Here is a 23,879-nt window from a genome sequence, read left to right on the forward strand (position 1 = left end):
ACGACTACCACCACCACAACCACTACCACCACCACGACTACCACCACCACCACGACTACCACCACCACTACCACCACCACCACCACAACGACTACCACCACCACTACCACCACGACTACCACCACCACCACCATGGCTATTGTCACGAATATCACAACAACTATCACCACCACCACAATTATCACCACGACTATCACCACAGCTATCACCACAACTATCACCACCACAACTATAACCACAACTACCACCACCACAACTATCACCACAACTACCACCACCACGACTATCACCACCACTATCACCACAACTACCACCACCATGACTATCATCACAACTATCGCCACAACTACCACCACCACGACTATCACCACCACTATCACCACAACTACCACCACCACGACTATCATCACAACTATCGCCACAACTAGCACCACGTGATGATGATGATGCTGACAAGCCCACGTGGTAGAGCTGCTATTATTCGTGGTGGCCAGGGTCAACGCTTCTGATCAAAGCGCTACACAGCAACTCAGTGGGGCACTTACAGCTGGTAAAATGAAAACGCAGTTTAGTTTGATATCTTTTAAAAACCATCGTTAGAAACCCAACAAATCCTCCAAACCATCGATCTGACCAACCATCGATCTGACCAACCATCGACCTGACCAACCATTGACCTGATCAACCATCGACCTGACCAACCATCGATCTGACCAACCATCGACCTGACCAACCATCGACCTGACCAACCATCGATCTGACCAACCATCGATCTGACCAACCATCGATCTGACCAACCATCGATCTGACCAACCATCGACCTGACCAACCATCGACCTGACCAACCATCGATCTGACCAACCATCGATCTGACCAACCATCGATCTGACCAACCATCGATCTGACCAACCATTGACCTGACCAACCATCGATCTGACCAACCATCGATCTGACCAACCATCGATCTGACCAACCATCGATCTGACCAACCATCGATCTGACCAACCATCGACCTGACCAACCATCGACCTGACCAACCATCGATCTGACCAACCATCGACCTGACCAAACATCGACCTGACCAACCATCGATCTGACCAACCATCGACCTGACCAACCATCGATCTGACCAACCATCGATCTGACCAACCATCGATCTGACCAACCATCGATCTGACCAACCATCGATCTGAACCAACCATCGATCTGACCAACCATCGATCTGACCAACCATCGACCTGACCAATCATCGATCTGACCAACCATCGACCTGACCAACCATCGATCTGACCAACCATCGACCTGACCAACCATCGATCTGACCAACCATCGACCTGACCAACCATCGATCTGACCAACCATCGACATGACCAACCATCGATCTGACCAACCATCGATCTGACCAACCATCGACCTGACCAACCATCGATCTGACCAACCATCGACATGACCAACCATCGATCTGACCAACCATCGATCTGACCAACCATCGATCTGACCAACCATCGACCTGACCAACCATCGATCTGACCAACCATCGATCTGACCAACCATCGACCTGACCAACCATCGATCTGACCAACCATCGATCTGACCAACCATTCATCTGACCAACCATCGACCTGACCAACCATCGATCTGACCAACCATCGACCTGACCAACCATCGACCTGACCAACCATCGATCTGACCAAACATCGACCTGACCAACCATCGACCTGACCAACCATCGACCTGACCAACCATCGATCTGACCAACCATCGACCTGACCAACCATCGATCTGACCAGCCATCGATCGCATTCGGACGACGTTCGCACGCTTTCTCCGACGGATGGGAAAATGAACGAGAGTCCAGTTTTTGCGACTTTGGCGGCGATGCGGCCCGGCATGAACATCGCCCGCGAATGGAGACTGCCCATTCGGCTCGTTCGACGACGATGTGGAAACTTCCCGAAGCAGCCCAAATGGGATGTCAAACCACCACGACGCCAATTTGTGTTCGGTTGCAATCCCCAAGTCCACGGCACTTGCCCCGATAGGCTTGTTGAGGCTACACGCGAGTGGACCTTTGTCTTTGTGTGTGTGTGTTAGTATGTGTGTTACCAGTGGGGAGCGGTGGTGCAGCGGTTAACGCGCTGCGCTACGAACCCGGCGACCCGAGTTCGATTCCCGCTCACGGCCACCAACACCATCAGTGACGATTATCTAAACCGGTCCTGGGCTTCCCCTAGGTCGACTCAGCCTCAAATGACTACCTGGTGCGATGTGTAAACATCGCCACTTGGGGAGACAAAGGCGGCCGGGCGTGGTGCTGGCCACCCACCCCCTCGTGTGCCGTGCCGGCCTTCATAGGCGCTGCTTGCTAACAGCACTTGCCCCAGCAGTCTGTTAAGACCATACGCGGGATCTGTGTCTTTGTGGTGTGGTGTGTGTCGTGTGTGGCGCGTGTGGTGTGGTGTGGCGTGTGTGGTGTGCGTGTGTGGTGTGGCGTGTGTGGTGTGCGTGTGTGGTGTGGCGTGCGTGTGTGGTGTGGTGTTGAGTGTGTGGTGTGTGTGTGTGGTGTGGTGTGGCGTGTGTGGTGTGGTGTGCGTGTGTGGTGTGTGTGGTGTGGTGTGTGTGGTGTGGTGTGCGCGTGTGGTGTGCGTGTGTGGTGTGTGTGTGTGGTGTGGTGTGTGTCGTGTGTGGCGCGTTTGGGGTGGCGCGTGTGGTGTGGCGCGTGTGGTGTGGTGTGCGTGTGTGGTGTGGTGTGTGCGTGTGTGGTGTGTGCGTGTGTGGTGTGGTGTGGTGTTGCGTGTGTGGTGTGGTGTGCATGTGTGGTGTGGTATGGTGTGGTGCGTGTGGTGTGGTGTGGTTTGGCGTGTGTGGTGTGCGTGTGTGGTGTGCGCGTGTGTTGTGGTGTGCGTGTGTGGTGTGTGCGTGTGGTGTGTGGTGTGGCGTGGCGTGTGTTGTGGTGTGCGTGTGTGGTGTGGTGTGGTTTGGTGCGTGTGTGTTGTGGTGTGGCGTGTGGTGTTGTGTGTGTTGTGGTGTGGCATGTGCACAGTTCCGTTTCGGTGGCGCCGGCGTCGAAAAGGGCCCGGCCCTCTCCGCCCAGGAGGCACAGGCCCAGGCCATCCTGCAGCAGGCCCGGGTGAGTCACGTGACCCCCCGCCTACCCCCGCCGCGACCAATCAAATCACGGCCCACGGTCCCCTTTGTGACGTGCGACGGAGAGGGGTGGGGTTCCAATGGTGTAAATGCTTAACCCCGAGCTCTCATACTCTGATGGTGCATTGTCTTTGAGTTGTGCGCCTTTTGGCGTCATCTGGTCCAACACCATGTGAGACTAGGCTCTAAGGAAAGCTGTCTCGGGTGTGGACCAATCAACTTCAAGGACAGTGCACATACATTATCAGAGTTACGTTTTTTGTTTGCATTATGACTGCAGGTATTGTGGTCTATGCAAACAGGTCTGAAGAACAGGTCTGTCGAGAAGACAGAGTCTGTCTTAGACAGACTCTGTCTTCTCGACAGACCTGTTCTTCACCTGATGACGGCTGCTTGCGTTGTGGCCGAAACGTCGTGAGAATTATTTTATTATGTTTTATTTGTATCATTTTATTTTATTTCCATTCTACGTGACTTTACTGAAAGAACCAAGAAGATGAATCCCTGCAGTCACGAAAGCTTTAAATCGAAATGTAATTATTTTATTATGTTTTATTTTTATTATTTTATTATTTCCCTTCTACGTGACTTTACTGAAAGAACCAAGAAGATGAATCCCTGCAGTCACGAAAGCTTTACATCGAAATGTAGTCTGAAGTAAGTTCCACCGTGACCGATGCTGCTGCTTTTGTTGCTGCTGCAGCTCGCACTCCGTGGAGCTCAAGGACCTATGGGTCTGACAGGACGACCGGGCCCAGTGGTGAGTGCAGATGCTCACCTCTTACGCTCACCTCCTACGCTCACCACCTCCGCTCACCACCTCCGCTCACCACCTCCACTCACCACCTCCACTCACCACCTTCGCTCACCACCTCCACTCACCACCTCCACTCACCTCCACTCACCACCTCCACTCACCTCCTACGCTCACCACCTCCACTCACCACCTCCACTCACCTCCACTCACCACCTCCACTCACCTCCTCCACTCACCTCCACTCACCACCTCCACTCACCTCCACTCACCACCTCCACTCACCTCCTCCACTCACCACCTCCACTCACCACCTCCACTCACCACCTCCACTCACCTCCTCCACTCACCTCCTCCACTCACCTCCTCCACTCACCACCTCCACTCACCTCCTCCACTCACCACCTCCACTCACCACCTCCACTCACCACCTCCACTCACCTCCACTCACCACCTCCACTCACCTCCTCCACTCACCACCTCCACTCACCTCCTCCACTCACCCCCTCCACTCACCACCTCCACTCACCCCCTCCACTCACCCCCTCCACTCACCACCTCCACTCACCCCCTCCATTCACCACCTCCGCTCACCACCTCCGCTCACCTCCTCCGCTCACCTCCTCCGCTCACCACCTCCGCTCACCACCTCCGCTCACCACCTCCGCTCACCACCTCCGCTCACCCCCTCCACTCACCACCTCCACTCACCACCTCCACTCACCCCCTCCACTCACCACCTCCACTCACCACCTCCACTCACCACCTCCACTCACCACCTCCGCTCACCACCTCCGCTCACCACCTCCGCTCACCACCTCCACTCACCTCCTCTACTCACCTCCTCCACTCACCTCCTCCACTCACCTCCACTCACCACCTCCACTCACCTCCACTCACCACCTCCACTCACCTCCACTCACCTCCTCCACTCACCACCTCCACTCACCTCCTCCACTCACCACCTCCACTCACCACCTCCACTCACCACCTCCACTCACCTCCTCCACTCACCTCCTCCACTCACCACCTCCACTCACCTCCTCCACTCACCTCCTCCACTCACCACCTCCACTCACCACCTCCACTCACCTCCACTCACCACCTCCACTCACCTCCTCCACTCACCTCCTCCACTCACCACCTCCACTCACCTCCTCCACTCACCTCCACTCACCTCCTCCACTCACCACCTCCACTCACCTCACTCACCACCTCCACTCACCTCCTCCACTCACCACCTCCACTCACCTCCTCCACTCACCTCCTCCACTCACCACCTCCACTCACCACCTCCACTCACCTCCTCCACTCACCACCTCCACTCACCTCCACTCACCACCTCCACTCACCACCTCCACTCACCACCTCCACTCACCTCCTCCACTCACCACCTCCACTCACCACCTCCACTCACCACCTCCACTCACCTCCACTCACCACCTCCACTCACCTCCTCCACTCACCTCCACTCACCACCTCTACTCACCTCCTCCACTCACCTCCTCCACTCACCACCTCCACTCACCTCCTCCACTCACCACCTCCACTCACCTCCTCCACTCACCACCTCCACTCACCACCTCCACTCACCTCCACTCACCACCTCCACTCACCACCTCCACTCACCTCCTCCACTCACCACCTCCACTCACCACCTCCACTCACCTCCACTCACCACCTCCACTCACCACCTCCACTCACCTCCACTCACCACCTCCACTCACCACCTCCACTCACCACCTCCACTCACCTCCTCCACTCACCACCTCCACTCACCACCTCCACTCACCACCTCCACTCACCACCTCCACTCACCTCCTCCACTCACCTCCTCCACTCACCACCTCCACTCACCACCTCCACTCAACCACCTCCACTCACCACCTCCACTCACCTCCTCCACTCACCACCTCCACTCACCATCTCCACTCACCTCCTCCACTCACCACCTCCACTCACCACCTCCACTCACCTCCACTCACCTCCACTCACCACCTCCACTCACCACCTCCACTCACCTCCTCCACTCACCTCCTCCACTCACCTCCTCCACTCACCTCCTCCACTCACCACCTCCACTCACCTCCTCCACTCACCACCTCCACTCACCTCCTCCACTCACCTCCTCCACTCACCACCTCCACTCACCACCTCCACTCACCACCTCCACTCACCTCCTCCACTCACCACCTCCACTCACCTCCACTCACCACCTCCACTCACCTCCTCCACTCACCTCCACTCACCTCCACTCACCACCTCCACTCACCACCTCCACTCACCTCCTCCACTCACCTCCTCCACTCACCTCCTCCACTCACCTCCACTCACCACCTCCACTCACCACCTCCACTCACCTCCTCCACTCACCACCTCCACTCACCACCTCCACTCACCTCCACTCACCACCTCCACTCACCTCCACTCACCACCTCCACTCACCTCCTCCACTCACCTCCTCCACTCACCTCCTCCACTCACCTCCACTCACCTCCTCCACTCAACCGCCTCCGCTCACCACCTCCACTCACCACCTCCGCTCACCACCTCCGCTCACCACCTCCGCTCACCACCTCCGCTCACCTCCACTCACCACCTCCACTCACCTCCACTCACCACCTCCACTCACCACCTCCACTCACCACCTCCACTCACCGCCTCCGCTCACCACCTCCACTCACCACCTCCACTCACCACCTCCACTCACCACCTCCACTCACCTCCACTCACCACCTCCACTCACCACCTCCCTCACCTCCACTCACCACCTCCACTCACCACCTCCACTCACCTCCACTCACCTCCTCCACTCACCACCTCCACTCACCTCCACTCACCACCTCCACTCACCACCTCCACTCACCACCTCCCTCACCTCCACTCACCACCTCCACTCACCACCTCCACTCACCACCTCCACTCACCACCTCCCTCACCTCCACTCACCACCTCCACTCACTCACCTCCCACTCACCTCCACTCACCACCTCCACTCACCACCTCCACTCACCTCCTCCACTCACCTCCACTCACCACCTCTCCACCTCACCACCTCCACTCACCACCTCCACTCACCTCCACTCACCACCTCCACTCACCACCTCCACTCACCTCCACTCACCACCTCCGCTCACCACCTCCGCTCACCACCTCCACTCACCTCCTCCACTCACCTCCTCCACTCACCACCTCCACTCACCACCTCCACTCACCACCTCCACTCACCTCCACTCACCACCTCCACTCACCTCCACTCACCTCCACTCACCACCTCCACTCACCTCCACTCACCAACTCCACTCACCACCTCCCTCACCTCCACTCACCACCTCCACTCACCACCTCCACTCACCTCCACTCACCACCTCCACTCACCTCCACTCACCACCTCCACTCACCTCCACTCACCACCTCCACTCACCTCCACTCACCACCTCCACTCACCACCTCCCTCACCTCCACTCACCACCTCCACTCACCACCTCCACTCACCTCCACTCACCACCTCCACTCACCACCTCCACTCACCTCCACTCACCACCTCCACTCACCACCTCTACTCACCTCCACTCACCACCTCCACTCACCACCTCCACTCACCTCCTCCGCCTCACCTCCACTCACCACCTCCACTCACCACCCTCCACTCACCACCTCCACTCACCTCCACTCACCACCTCCACTCACCACCTCTACTCACCTCCACTCACCACCTCCACTCACCACCTCCACTCACCTCCACTCACCACCTCCACTCACCACCTCCACTCACCACCTCCACTCACCTCCTCCACTCACCTCCACTCACCACCTCCACTCACCACCTCCGCTCACCTCCTCCACTCACCACCTCCGCTCACCACCTCCACTCACACACCTCCACTCACCACCTCCACTCACCTCCACTCACCACCTCCACTCACCACCTCCACTCACCAACCTCCACTCACCTCCACTCACCTCCTCCACTCACCTCCACTCACCTCCACTCACCTCCACTCACCACCTCCACTCACCTCCACTCACCACCTCCACTCACCACCTCCACTCACCTCCTCCACTCACCACCTCCACTCACCACCTCCACTCACCACCTCCACTCACCACCTCCACTCTACTCACCTCCTCCACTCACCACCTCCACTCACCTCCACTCACCACCTCCACTCACCTCCACTCACCTCCACTCACCACCTCCACTCACCTCCTCCACTCACCTCCACTCACCTCCTCCACTCACACTCCCTCCACTCACCACCTCCACTCACCACCTCCACTCACCTCCACTCACCACCTCCACTCACCACCTCCACTCACCTCCTCCACTCACCTCCACTCACCTCCACTCACCACCTCCACTCACCACCTCCACTCACCTCCACTCACCACCTCCACTCACCACCTCCACTCACCACCTCCACTCACCACCTCCACTCACCTCCACTCACCACCTCCACTCACCACCACTCCACTCACCTCCACTCACCTCCACTCACCACCTCCACTCACCTCCACTCACCACCTCCACTCACCACCTCCACTCACCTCCACTCACCACCTCCACTCACCTCCTCCACTCACCTCCACTCACCACCTCCACTCACCTCCACTCACCACCTCCACTCACCACCTCACTCACCTCCACTCACCTCCACTCACCACCTCCACTCACCCTCCACTCACCTCCACTCACCACCTCCACTCACCTCCTCCACTCACCACCTCCACTCACCTCCACTCACCTCCTCCACTCACCTCCACTCACCACCTCCACTCACCTCCACTCACCACCTCCACTCACCTCCACTCACCTCCACTCACCACCTCCACTCACCTCCACTCACCACCTCCACTCACCTCCACTCACCACCTCCACTCACCACCTCCACTCACCTCCACTCACCTCCTCCACTCACCTCCTCCACTCACCTCCACTCACCACCTCCACTCACCACCTCCACTCACCTCCTCCACTCACCACCTCCACTCACTCACCACTCCACTCACCTCCACTCACCACCTCCACTCACCACCTCCACTCACCTCCACTCACCACCTCCACTCACCTCCTCCACTCACCACCTCCACTCACCACCTCCACTCACCACCTCCACTCACCTCCTCCACTCACCTCCCTCCACTCACCTCCACTCACCACCTCCACTCACCACCTCCACTCACCTCCACTCACCACCTCCCCTCACCACCTCCACTCACCTCCTCCACTCACCTCCGCTCACCACCTCCCTCACCACCTCCACTCACCACCTCCACTCACCTCCACTCACCACCTCCACTCACCTCCACTCACCACCTCCACTCACCACCTCCACTCACCCACCTCCACTCACCACCTCCACTCACCTCCACTCACCTCCACTCACCACCTCCACTCACCTCCACTCACCACCTCCACTCACACTCCACCACACCTCCACTCACCACCTCCACTCACCTCCTCTCACTCACCTCCACTCACCACCTCCACTCACCTCCACTCACCACCTCCACTCACCACCTCCACTCACCACTCACTCACCTCCACTCACCTCCCACTCACCACCTCCACTCACCTCCACTCACCTCCACTCACCACCTCCACTCACCTCCTCCACTCACCTTCACCTCCACTCACCACCTCCACTCACCTCCTCCACTCACCTCCACTCACCACCTCCACTCACCTCCACTCACCTCCACTCACCACCTCCACTCACCTCCTCCACTCACCTCCACTCACCACCTCCACTCACCTCCACTCACCACCTCCACTCACCTCCTCCACTCACCTCCTCCACTCACCACCTCCACTCACCTCCACTCACCACCTCCACTCACCTCCACTCACCTCCACTCACCACCTCCACTCACCTCCTCCACTCACCTCCACTCACCACCTCCACTCACCTCCACTCACCACCTCCACTCACCACCTCCACTCACCTCCACTCACCTCCTCCACTCACCTCCTCCACTCACCTCCACTCACCACCTCCACTCACCACCTCCACTCACCTCCTCCACTCACCACCTCCACTCACCTCCACTCACCACCTCCACTCACCTCCACTCACCACCTCCACTCACCACCTCCACTCACCTCCACTCACCTCCTCCACTCACCTCCTCCACTCACCTCCACTCACCACCTCCACTCACCACTTCCACTCACCACCTCCACTCACCACCTCCACTCACCTCCACTCACCACCTCCACTCACCTCCACTCACCACCTCCGCTCACCTCCTCCGCTCACCTCCTCCGCTCACCACCTCCACTCACCACCTCCGCTCACCTCCTCCACTCACCACCTCCACTCACCACCTCCACTCACCACCTCCACTCACCACCTCCACTCACCACCTCCACTCACCTCCGCTCACCACCTCCACTCACCACCTCCACTCACCACCTCCGCTCACCACCTCCGCTCACCACCTCCGCTCACCACCTCCGCTCACCACCTCCGCTCACCACCTCCGCTCACCACCTCCGCTCACCACCTCCGCTCACCACCTCCGCTCACCACCTCCACTCACCACCTCCACTCACCTCCACTCACCACCTCCGCTCACCACCTCCGCTCACCACCTCCGCTCACCACCTCCGCTCACCACCTCCACTCACCACCTCCGCTCACCACCTCCGCTCACCACCTCCACTCACCACCTCCGCTCACCACCTCCGCTCACCACCTCCACTCACCACCTCCACTCACCTCCACTCACCACCTCCACTCACCACCTCCACTCACCTCCACTCACCACCTCCACTCACCACCTCCACTCACCACCTCCACTCACCACCTCCACTCACCTCCACTCACCTCCACTCACCACCTCCACTCACCTCCACTCACCACCTCCACTCACCTCCTCCACTCACCTCCACTCACCACCTCCACTCACCTCCTCCACTCACCTCCACTCACCACCTCCACTCACCTCCACTCACCACCTCCACTCACCACCTCCACTCACCTCCACTCACCTCCACTCACCACCTCCACTCACCTCCACTCACCTCCACTCACCACCTCCACTCACCTCCTCCACTCACCTCCACTCACCACCTCCACTCACCTCCACTCACCTCCACTCACCACCTCCACTCACCTCCTCCACTCACCTCCACTCACCACCTCCACTCACCTCCGCTCACCACCTCCGCTCACCACCTCCGCTCACCACCTCCGCTCACCACCTCCGCTCACCACCTCCGCTCACCACCTCCGCTCACCACCTCCGCTCACCACCTCCGCTCACCACCTCCGCTCACCTCCTCCGCTCACCTCCTCCGCTCACCACCTCCGCTCACCACCTCCGCTCACCACCTCCGCTCACCACCTCCGCTCACCACCTCCGCTCACCACCTCCGCTCACCACCTCCGCTCACCACCTCCGCTCACCACCTCCACTCACCACCTCCACTCACCTCCACTCACCACCTCCGCTCACCACCTCCGCTCACCACCTCCGCTCACCACCTCCGCTCACCACCTCCACTCACCACCTCCACTCACCTCCACTCACCACCTCCACTCACCACCTCCACTCACCTCCACTCACCACCTCCACTCACCACCTCCACTCACCACCTCCACTCACCACCTCCACTCACCTCCACTCACCTCCACTCACCACCTCCACTCACCTCCACTCACCACCTCCACTCACCTCCTCCACTCACCTCCACTCACCACCTCCACTCACCTCCTCCACTCACCTCCACTCACCACCTCCACTCACCTCCACTCACCACCTCCACTCACCACCTCCACTCACCTCCACTCACCTCCACTCACCACCTCCACTCACCTCCACTCACCTCCACTCACCACCTCCACTCACCTCCTCCACTCACCTCCACTCACCACCTCCACTCACCTCCACTCACCTCCACTCACCACCTCCACTCACCTCCTCCACTCACCTCCACTCACCACCTCCACTCACCTCCACTCACCACCTCCGCTCACCTCCACTCACCACCTCCACTCACCACCTCCACTCACCTCCACTCACCACCTCCACTCACCACCTCCACTCACCTCCACTCACCACCTCCGCTCACCACCTCCGCTCACCACCTCCGCTCACCACCTCCGCTCACCACCTCCGCTCACCACCTCCGCTCACCACCTCCGCTCACCTCCTCCGCTCACCTCCTCCGCTCACCACCTCCACTCACCACCTCCACTCACCGCACGACATTTTATTTAGAATGGCGGATTGATGATGTTGTTGTTGTGCTTAGTTTGTTCTCCTTGCACCCCCCCCCCCCCCGAACCTCCGATTAGTGCGGTCGGCTACATACACCATACATACAACTTACATGTAACGTACATACAACACACATGCATACAACATACATGCAACATACACACAACACACATACAACACACATACAACATACATACAACATACATACAACTTACATGTAACGTGCATACAACATACACACAACACACGTACAACATACATACAACACACGTATAACATGCATGCAACACACGTACAACATACATACAACGTGCATACAACATACACACAACACACGTACAACATACATACAACACACGTACAACATACATACAACACACATACAACACACGTACAACATGCATGCAACATACATGCAACATACATGCAACATGCATACAACATACATACAACACACATGCATACACACACACAGAACCTCACCACACGCAGAACTTCAAGCTCACCTCTCACTCACCGTAACAGCCGTCATCAACGCATCCTCACCAATACCAACAACCGCCCCTCGCCACGCCCCTCGCCACGCCCCTCGCCACGCCCCTCGCCACGCCCCTCGCCACGCCCCTCGCCACGCCCCTCGCCACGCCCCTCGCCACGCCCCTCGCCACGCCCCTCGCCACGCCCCTCGCCACGCCCCTCGCCACGCCCCTCGCCACGCCCCTCGCCACGCCCCTCGCCACGCCCCTCGCCACGCCCCTCGCCACGCCCCTCGCCACACACCGGCCCGAGACACCGTACCTTGTTTTAGTTGTTGATGTGGTGGTTGTTGATGTGGTGGTTGTTGATGTGGTGGTTGTTGATGTGGTGGTTGTTGATGTGGTGGTTGATGTAGTGGTTGATGTGGTGGTGGCTGTTGTTGATGTGGTGGTGGTTGTTGTTGTTGATGTGGTGGTGGTTGTTGTTGATGTGGTGGTTGTTGTTGTTGATGTGGTGGTGGTTGTTGTTGTTGATGTGGTGGTGGTTGTTGTTGATGTGGTGGTGGTTGTTGTTGATGTGGTGGTGGTTGTTGTTGATGTGGTGGTGGTTGTTGTTGTTGATGTGGTGGTGGTTGTTGTTGTTGATGTGGTGGTGGTTGTTGTTGTTGATGTGGTGGTGGTTGTTGTTGTTGATGTGGTGGTGGTTGTTGTTGTTGATGTGGTGGTGGTTGTTGTTGTTGATGTGGTTGTTGTTGATGTGGTGGTTGTTGATGTGGTGGTGGTTGTTGTTGATGTGGTGGTGGTTGTGGTTGATGTGGTGATTGTTGTTGATGTGGTGGTCGTTGTTGTTGTTGATGTGGTGGTGGTTGTTGTTGATGTGGTGGTGGTTCTCTGGGACAGGGCACCCCTGGAATCCCAGGGATCAAGGGGGAACGAGGAGACGATGGGGTTCAGGTAAACCTCCTCACCACACCTCACCACACCTCACCACACCTCACCACACAGAGACTCACAGACTCACCACACCTCACCACACCTCACCACACCTCACCACATAGAGACCCTTAGACTCACCACACAGAGACCCATAGACTCATCACACAAAGACCCATAGACTCCACCACACAGAGACCCACAGACTTATCACACAGATACCTACAGACGCATCACACAGAGACCCATAGACTCGCACAGAGACCCAGAGACTCACACAGAGACCCATAGACTCATACAGAGACCCACAGACTCATCACACAGAGACCCATAGACTCATCACATAGAGACTCACAGACGCACACAGAGACCCACAGACTCACACAGAGATCCATCGACTCACTCAGAGACCCACAGACTCATCACACAGAGAGCCATAGACTCATCACACAGACCGATAGACTCACCACACAGCCCAATAGACTCACCACACAGAGACCCACAGACTCATCACACAGAGACCCAAAGACTCATCACATAGAGACCCACAGACTCACACAGAGACCCATAGACTCACTCAAACAGAGAGAGCCATAGACTCATCACACAGACCCATCGACTCACTCAGAGATCCATAGACTCACACAGAGACCCATAGACTCACTCAGAGACCCATAGACTCATCACACAGCCTCATAGACTCACACAGAGACCCACAGACTCATCACACAGAGACCCATAGACTCACACAGAGACCCATAGACTCATCACACAGAGACCCACATACTCATCACACAGAGACCCATAGACTCACACAGAGACCCATAGACTCATCACACACAGCCCCATAGATTCACCACACAGACCCATAGACTCACCACATAGAGACCCACAGACTCACACAGAGACCCATAGACTCACCCAAACAGAGAGAACCATAGACTCATCACACAGAGACCCATAGACTCACACAGAGACCCATAGACTCACCACACAGCCCCATAGACTCACCACACAGCCCCATAGACTCACCACACAGCCCCATAGACTCACCACACAGCCCTATAGACTCACCACACAGCCCCATAGACTCACCACACAGAGACCCATAGACTCACCACACAGCCCCATAGATTCACCACACAGCCCCATAGACTCACCACACAGCCCCATAGACTCACCACATAGCCCCATAGACTCACCACACAGCCCCATAGACTCACCACACAGCCTCATAGACTCACACAGAGATCCATAGACTCACACAGAGACCCATAGACTCACCACACAGCCCCATAGACTCACCACACAGCCCCATAGACTCACCACACAGCCCCATAGACTCACCACACAGCCCCATAGACTCACCACACAGCCCCATAGACTCACCACACAGCTCCATAGAGTCACCACACAGCCCCATAGACTCACCACACAGCCCCATAGACTCACCACACAGCCCCATAGACTCATACAGAGACCATAGACTCACCACATAGCCCCATAGACTCACCACACAGCCCCATAGACTCATACAGAGACCATAGACTCACACAGAAACTCATCGACTCACTCAGAAATCCATAGACTCACCACACAGCCCCATAGACTCACCACACAGCCCCATAGACTCACCACACAGCCCCATAGACTCACCACACAGCCCCATAGACTCACCACACAGCCCCATAGACTCACCACACAGCCCCATAGACTCACCACACAGCCCCATAGACTCACCACACAGCCCCATAGACTAATGTTGTTGTTTGTGTTGTTGTTGTTGTTTGTGTGGATCAGGGACCCAGGGGAGCTCAAGGCCCCGCAGGGCTGCAGGGGCGAGCGGGCCGGAGGGTGAGTGGAGACCCCCACCACGTCACCGACCACCCCACACTCCTCACCAGGCACCCCGGTGCTCGGTGCCGTGCCATGAGCCGTGCCGGGTGCCTTGTGCCGTGTGCCGTGAGCAGTGTGCCGCGTGCCGTGAGCCGTGCCGTGTGCCGTGTGCCTTGTGCCGGGTGCTGTGTGCCTTGTGCCGGGTGCCGTGAGCCGTTCCGGGTGCCGTGTGCCGTGTGCCTTGTGCCGTGTGCCGTGAGCCTTGTGCCGTGTGCCGTGAGCCTTGTGCCGTGTGCTGTGCCGTGAGCCGTTCCGGGTGCCGTGAGCCTTGTGCCGTGTGCCGTGCTGGGTGCCGTGTGCTGGGTGCCGTGTGCCGTGCTGTGAGCCGTTCCGTGAGCCGTGCCGTGTGCTGTGTGCCGTGTGCTGTTCCGTGAGCCGTGCCGTGTGCCGTGCTGTGTGCAGGGACGTGCAGGGGCTGATGGGCCTCGAGGTCTTCCTGGCATCCCTGGCACCAAGGTGAGAGCCGGCACACACATCACACACACAGCCAGTACACACACACAGTACACACACACACCACACACACAGTACACACAGTACATATAGTACACACACAGTACACACACACCACACACACAGTACACACACACACCACACACACAGCCAGTACACACACACACAGTACACACACACACCACACACACAGGACACACAGTACATATAGTACACACACACACAGTATACACACACCACACACAGTACACACACACACCGCACAGTACACACACACAGTACACACACACACCACACACACAGGACACACAGTACATATAGTACACACACACACAGTATACACACACCACACACAGTATACACACACACAGTACACACACACACCACACACACAGTACACACACCGCACACAGTACACACACACACCACACAGTACACACACACACAGTACACACACACACCACACACACAGCCAGTACACACACCACACACAGTACACACACACACCACACACACAGTACACACAGTACACATAGTACACACACACACACAGTATACAAACACCACACACAGTATACACACACACACAGTACACACACCACACACACAGGACACACAGTACATATAGTACACACACACACCACACACACAGCCAGTACACACACACAGTACACACACACACCACACACACAGGACACACAGTACATATAGTACACACACACACAGTATACACACACCACACACAGTACACACACACACCACACAGTACACACACACAGTACACACACACACCACACACACAGGACACACAGTACACACACACACACACAGTACACACACACAGTACACACACACACCACACACACAGGACACACAGTACATATAGTACACACACACACCACACACACCACACACACAGTACACACACACACCACACAGTACACACACACACACACAGTACACACACACACCACACACACAGTACACACACACACCACACACACAGCCAGTACACACACCACACACAGTACACACACACACACAGTACACACACACACCACACACACAGTACACACACACCGCACACAGTACACACACACACCACACAGTACACACACACACAGTACACACACACCACACACACAGTACACACACACACCACACACACAGCCAGTACACACACCACACACAGTACACACACACACACAGTACACACACACACCACACACACAGTACACACACACACCACACAGACCACACACAGTACACACACACACAGTACACACACACAGTACACACACACACCACACACATTACACACACACACAGCCAGTACACACACACACACCACACACACAGTACACACACACACCGCACACACAGCCAGTACACACACACAGTACACACACACACACCACACACTCAGTACACACACACACCACACACACAGTACACACACACACCGCACACACAGCCAGTACACACACACACACCACACACACAGTACACACACAGTACACACACACACAGTACACACACACACACAGTACACACACACACACCGCACACACAGCCAGTACACACACACACACCACACACACAGTACACACACAGTACACACACACACACAGTACACACACACCACACACACAGCCAGTACACACACCACACACACGTGGTGCATGTGGGGAGAGGAGCGGTGGCACAGTGGTTAGCGCTACACTGCGCTACGAACCCGGCGGCCCGGGTTCGATTCCCGCTCACGGCCGGTTCTGGGCCTCCCCTAGGTCGACTCAGCCTCAAATGAATACCTGGTGTAGCGGTGTGTAAACATCGCCACTGGGGGAGACAAAGGCGGCCGGGCGTGGTGCAGGCGACCCACCCCCTCGTGTGCCACAGCGCCGGCAGCCTTCACAAGCGCTGCTGCTGCTACTCGCTACTAACAGCACTTGCCCCAACAGTCTGTTAAAGGCTACACGGGGGATCTTTGTCTTTATCTTTGTGTTCAGGGAGAACGCGGGTTTGACGGCCTACCTGGGCTGCCAGGCGAGAAAGGAAACCGGGTGAGTAACTCACCACACCCTGGCACACAGCACACATCACAGCTCACCACCCCACTCACCACGCACACCACAAGAGACCAGGATGTCACTCACCCCTCTCATCTCACCCCTCTCAGCTCACCCCTCTCATCTCACCCCTCTCATCTCACCCCTCTCATCTCACCCCTCTCAGCTCACCCCTCTCATCTCACCCCTCTCAGCTCACCCCTCTCATCTCACCCCTCTCATCTCACCCCTCTCAGCTCACCCCTCTCATCTCACCCCTCTCATCTCACCCCTCTCAGCTCACCCCTCTCATCTCACCCCTCTCAGCTCACCCCTCTCATCTCACCCCTCTCATCTCACCCCTCTCAGCTCACCCCTCTCATCTCACCCCTCTCATCTCACCCCTCTCATCTCACCCCTCTCATCTCACCCCTCTCATCTCACCCCTCTCAGCTCACCCCTCTCATCTCACCCCTCTCATCTCACCCCTCTCATCTCACCCCTCTCATCTCACCCCTCTCAGCTCACTCCACTCCCTTTCACACTCTGCTGCCACTCCCCTCTCATCTCACCCCTCTCATCTCACCCCTCTCATCTCACTCCACTCCCTTCCACGCACTCTCCTGCCTCTCCCCTCTCATCTCACTCCACTCCCCTCCACGTTCTCTCCTGCCTCTCCCCTCTCATCTCACTCTACTCCCTTCCACGCACTCTCCTACCTCTCCCCTCTCATCTCACTCCACTCCCCTCCACGCACTCTCCTACCTCTCCCCTCTCATCTCACTCTACTCCCTTCCACGCACTCTCCTACCTCTCCCCTCTCATCTCACTCCACTCCCCTCCACGCACTCTCCTACCTCTCCCCTCTCATCTCACTCCACTCCCCTCCACACACTCTCCTGCCTCTCCCCTCTCATCTCACTCCACTCCCCTCCACGCACTCTCCTGCCTCTCCCCTCTCATCTCACTCCACTCCCTTCCACGCACTCTCCTACCTCTCCCCTCTCCCCTCACTCCACTCCCCTCCACGCACTCTCCTACCTCTCCCCTCTCATCTCACTCTACTCCCCTCCACGCACTCTCCTGCCTCTCCCCTCTCATCTCACTCCACTCCCCTCCACGCACTCTCCTACCTCTCCCCTCTCATCTCACTCCACTCCCCTCCACGCACTCTCCTGCCTCTCCCCTCTCATCTCACTCCACTCCCCTCCACGCACTCTCCTGCCTCTCCCCTCTCACCTCACTCTACTCCCCTCCACGCACTCTCCTGCCTCTCCCCTCTCATCCCACTCCACTCCCCTCCACACACTCTCCTACCTCTCCCCTCTCATCTCGCTCCACTCCCCTCCACACACTCTCCTGCCTCTCCCCTCTCATCTCACTCTACTCCCCTCCACGCACTCTCCTACCTCTCCCCTCTCATCTCACTCTACTCCCCTCCACGCACTCTCCTACCTCTCCCCTCTCATCTCACTCCACTCCCCTCCACACACTCTCCTGCCTCTCCCCTCTCATCTCACTCCACTCCCCTCCACACACTCTCCTGCCTCTCCCCTCTCATCTCACTCCACTCCCCTCCACGCACTCTCCTACCTCTCCCCTCTCATCTCCTACCTACATGATGTGTGTGTTGTCTGTGTGATGTGTCTGTGTGTCTATGTGTGTGTCTGTCCGTGTGTATGGGTGTGTGTCTGATGTGTCTGTGTGTGTGTCTGTGTTTGTCCTGTGTTTGTATTGCGTGTGTGTCTGTGTGTGTTGTCTGTGTGATGTGTCTGTGTGTCTATGTGTGTGTCTGTCCGTGTGTATGGGTGTGTGTCTGATGTGTCTGCGTGTGTGTCTGTGTGTGTGTCTGTGTGTGTGTGTCTGTGTCTGTCTGCGTGTGTGTCTGTGTGCGTGTGTCTGTGTGTGTCTGTGTGTGTCTGTGCGTGTGTCTGTGTGTGTGTCTGCGTGTGTGTGTGTCTGTGTGTCTGTGTGTGTGTCTGCATGTGTGTGTGTCTGCGTGTGTGTCTGTGTGCGTGTGTCTGTGTGGGTGTCTGCGTGTGTGTCTGCGTGTCTGTGTTTGTTCTGTTTGTACTGCGTGTGTGTCTCTGTGTGTGTGTCTGCGTGTGTGTCTGTGTGTGTGTGTCTGTGTGTCTGTGTGTGTCTGTGTTTGTCCTGTGTTTGAACTGCGTGTGTGTCTGGGTGTCTGTCTGCGTGTGTGTCTGTGTGTGTGCGTGTGTCTGTGTGTCTGCGTGCGTGTGTCTGTGTGTGTGTGTGTGTCTGTGTGTGTGTCTGTGTGTGTCTCATGTGTCTGTGTGTGTGTGTGTCTCATGTGTCTGCGTTGTGATTGGCCAGGGAGACGCCGGTCCCAGTGGCCCCCAGGGCGCCTTGGGAGAGGATGGAGTGAGGGTGAGTAGAGAGGGGGTGGTGAGGGGGTGGTGAGGGTGAGGACAGCGGGAGGTGGGGTTGGTGAGCGTGTGGTGAGGGTGTGGTGAGGGTGAGTACAGCGGGGGGTGGAGGTGGTGAGAGTGTGGTGAGGACAGCAGGGCGGTGGAGGTGGTTAGGGAATGGGTGTGGTGAGGGTGAGTATGTGGTGAGGGTGTGGTGAGGGTGAGTGTGTGGTGAGGGTTTGGTGAGGGTGAGTGTGTGGTAAGACTCACACAGGCCCCATAGACTGACGGTGATGATGGTGACAACGACAATGATGACGGTGGTGATGATGACGGTGGTGCTGATGATGGTGGTGATGATGACGGTGATGATGACGATGGTGATGATGATGACGGTGGTGCTGATGATGGTGGTGATGATGACGGTGATGATGATGACGGTGATGATGATGACGGTGGTGATGATGATGGTTGTGATGATGACGGTGATGATGACGATGGTGATGATGATGACGATGGTGATGATGATGGTGGTGATGATGACGGTGATGATGACGATGGTGATGATGATGACGGTGGTGATGATGACGGTGGTGATGATGAAGGTGATGATGATGGCGGTGGTGATAATGACAGTGGTGATGATAACGGTGATGATGATGGTGATGATGATGACGGTGATGATGACGACGGTGGTGATGACGACGCTGACAGTGACGACGACGACGGTGTTGTTGACGGTGACGACGGTGGTAGCGACGACGTTGATAGCGACGACGACGACGACGGTGTTGTTGACGGTGATGACGGTGACGACGGTGATGACGGTGGTGACGATGCCGTTGATAGCGATGACGACGACGGTGTTGTTGACGGTGATGACGGTGACGACGGTGATGACGGTGATGACGGTGGTGACGATGCCGTTGATAGCGATGACGACGACGGTGTTGTTGACGGTGATGACGGTGGTGACGACGTTGATAGCGACGACGACGACGGTGTTGTTGATGGTGTTGATGGTTATGACGGTGTTGACGGTGATGACGGTGGTGACGGTGTTGACGGTGATGACGGTGGTGACGGTGGTGACGACATTGATAGCGATGACGACGGCGGTGTTGTTGACGGTGGTGACGACATTGATAGCGATGACGACGGCGGTGTTGTTGACGGTGGTGACGGTGATGACGGTGATGACGGTGGTGACGGTGATGACGGTGGTGACGGTGATGACGGTGGTGACGGTGATGACGGTGGTGACGGTGGTGACGGTGATGACGGTGATGACGGTGATGACGGTGATGTTGTTGACGGTGTTGTTGACGGTGTTGACGGTGGTGACGATGCCGTTGCAGGGCGACGATGGCGAGCCGGGACAGCGCGGGTTGCCGGGAGAGCCGGTGAGTTGCCCGTCACCATCGCCCCCTATCCCGACTCACCGCACCACCACACCACCGCACCACCGCACCACCGCACCACCGCACCACCGCACCACCGCACCACCGCACCACCACACCACCACACCACCGCACCACCGCACCACCGCACCACCGCACCACCGCACCACCGCACCACCGCACCACCGCACCACCGCACCACCACACCACCACACCACCGCACCACCGCACCACCGCACCACCGCACCACCGCACCACCGCCACCGTCGCCTCCTGCCGAACCGCGCCACCGCACCACCGCACCACCGCACCACCGCGCCACCGCACCACCGCACCACCGCACCACCGCACCACCGCACCACCGCACCACCGCACCACCGCACCACCGCACCACCGCACCACCGCACCACCGCACCACCGCACCACCGCCACCGTCGCCTCCTGCCGAACCGCGCCACTGCTCGTGACTCCACCGATAGACCCACAAAAGAACACGAATTCCCGGGGTCGCGAAAAGCTTCGGGGGGTCGAGATCCATCGAGGCTTTCGTCTCCTTCTCTTTAAACGCGTTTCCCGAGACTTCGACGAAACGTCGACGGAGAAAAACGAGCACGTGGCACGCGACGGGGCGCTCGGCATTCGGCGGGCCCCCATAAAGCGGCGGCGGTGGACCTGGCAGACGCCCGCGTCCCCCGAGAAAGGGGGGGGGGGGGGGATGGCCGCGGTTTCCACTCGAATGGGGGGAAGGGGAGGAGAGCGGAATTTCTGTCCCGGCGTTCGCGAGAGTTGACGAACGACTCCGCTTGTGATAATTGTTTTTTTACCCTTCTATCTGGCAACAAAACTGACACCTTTTTTTACGAGGAGTCATGTTTGCATAGACCACAATACCTGCAGCCGTAATGCAAACAAAAAACATAACTCTGATAATGTATGCACTGTCCTTGAAGTTGATTGGTCCACACCCGAGACAGCTTTCCTTAGAGCCCAGTCTCACATGGTGTTGGACCAGATGACGCCAAAAGGCGCACAACTCAGAGACAATGCACCATCAGAGTATGAGAGCTCGGGGTTAAGCATTTACACCATTGGAACCTCATTTGCCAGTAAAAAATATGATAATTGTTTTTTTACCCTTTTATCTGGCAACAAAACTGACACCTTTTACAAGGAGTCATGTTTGCATAGACCACAATACCTGCAGCCGTAATGCAAACAAAAAACACAACTCTGATAATGTATGTGCACTGTCCTTGAAGTTGATTGGTCCACACCCGAGACAGCTTTCCTTAGAGCCTAGTCTCACATGTGAGACCAATCAACTTCAAGGACAGTGCATATATTATCAGAGTTGTGTTTTTTGTTTGCATTATGACTGCAGGTATTGTGGTCTATGCATAATGACTCCTCGTAAAAAAGGTGTCAGTTTTGTTGCCAGATAAAAGGGTAAAAAAAAACCAATTATCATATTTTTTACTGGCAAATGAGGTTCCAATGGTGTAAATGCTTCACCCAGAGCTCTCATCCTCTGATGGTGCATTGTCTTTGAGTTGTGCGCCTTTTGGCGTCATCTGGTCCAACCCATGTGAGACTAGGCTCTAAGGAAAGCTGTCTCGGGTGTGGACCAATCAACTTCAAGGACAGTGCATACATTATCAGAGTTATGTTTTTGTTTGCATTATGACTGCAGGTATTGTGGTCTATGCAAACATGACTCCTTGTAAAAAAGGTGTCAGTTTTGTTGCCAGATAGAAGTGTAAAAAACCAATCATCATTTGTTGATGTTGTTGATGTTGTCAATGATGTTGAATTTGTTGATGTTGTTGATGTTGTTTATGATGTTGACGATGATGATGATGAGGATGTTGATGATGTTAGTGTTGATTATGTTGTTGTTGTTGATGACGATGATGATGTTGTTGTTGATGATGTTGTTGTTGACGATGTTGATGTTGTTGATGATGTCGATGATGTTGTTGATGTTGTCGATGATGTTGAATTTGTTGATGTTGTTGATGTTGTTTATGATGTTGACGATGATGATGATGATGTTGATGATGTTAGTGTTGATTATGTTGTTGATGACGATGATGATGTTGTTGTTGATGATGTTGTTGTTGACGATGTTGATGTTGTTGATGATGATGTCGATGATGTTGTTGATGTTGTCGATGATG

General features: G+C 56.6%; 1 protein-coding gene across 1 annotated transcript in view; it reads left to right on the top strand.

The window, feature by feature from the left end:
• The window catches only part of LOC144952536 (uncharacterized), a 208,730-nt gene that overhangs the window by 60,375 nt on the left and 124,476 nt on the right, over positions 1–23,879 (top strand). Inside the window, 8 exon segments of the mRNA XM_078882985.1 lie at positions 3,044–3,130; positions 3,851–3,907; positions 13,504–13,557; positions 15,337–15,390; positions 15,835–15,888; positions 17,895–17,948; positions 20,268–20,321; positions 21,661–21,705. Coding sequence (XP_078739111.1) covers positions 3,044–3,130; positions 3,851–3,907; positions 13,504–13,557; positions 15,337–15,390; positions 15,835–15,888; positions 17,895–17,948; positions 20,268–20,321; positions 21,661–21,705 — 459 coding nt within the window.

Source organism: Lampetra fluviatilis, chromosome 68 (genome assembly GCF_964198595.1).
Source record: "Lampetra fluviatilis chromosome 68, kcLamFluv1.1, whole genome shotgun sequence".
Classification (NCBI taxonomy): domain Eukaryota; kingdom Metazoa; phylum Chordata; class Hyperoartia; order Petromyzontiformes; family Petromyzontidae; genus Lampetra; species Lampetra fluviatilis.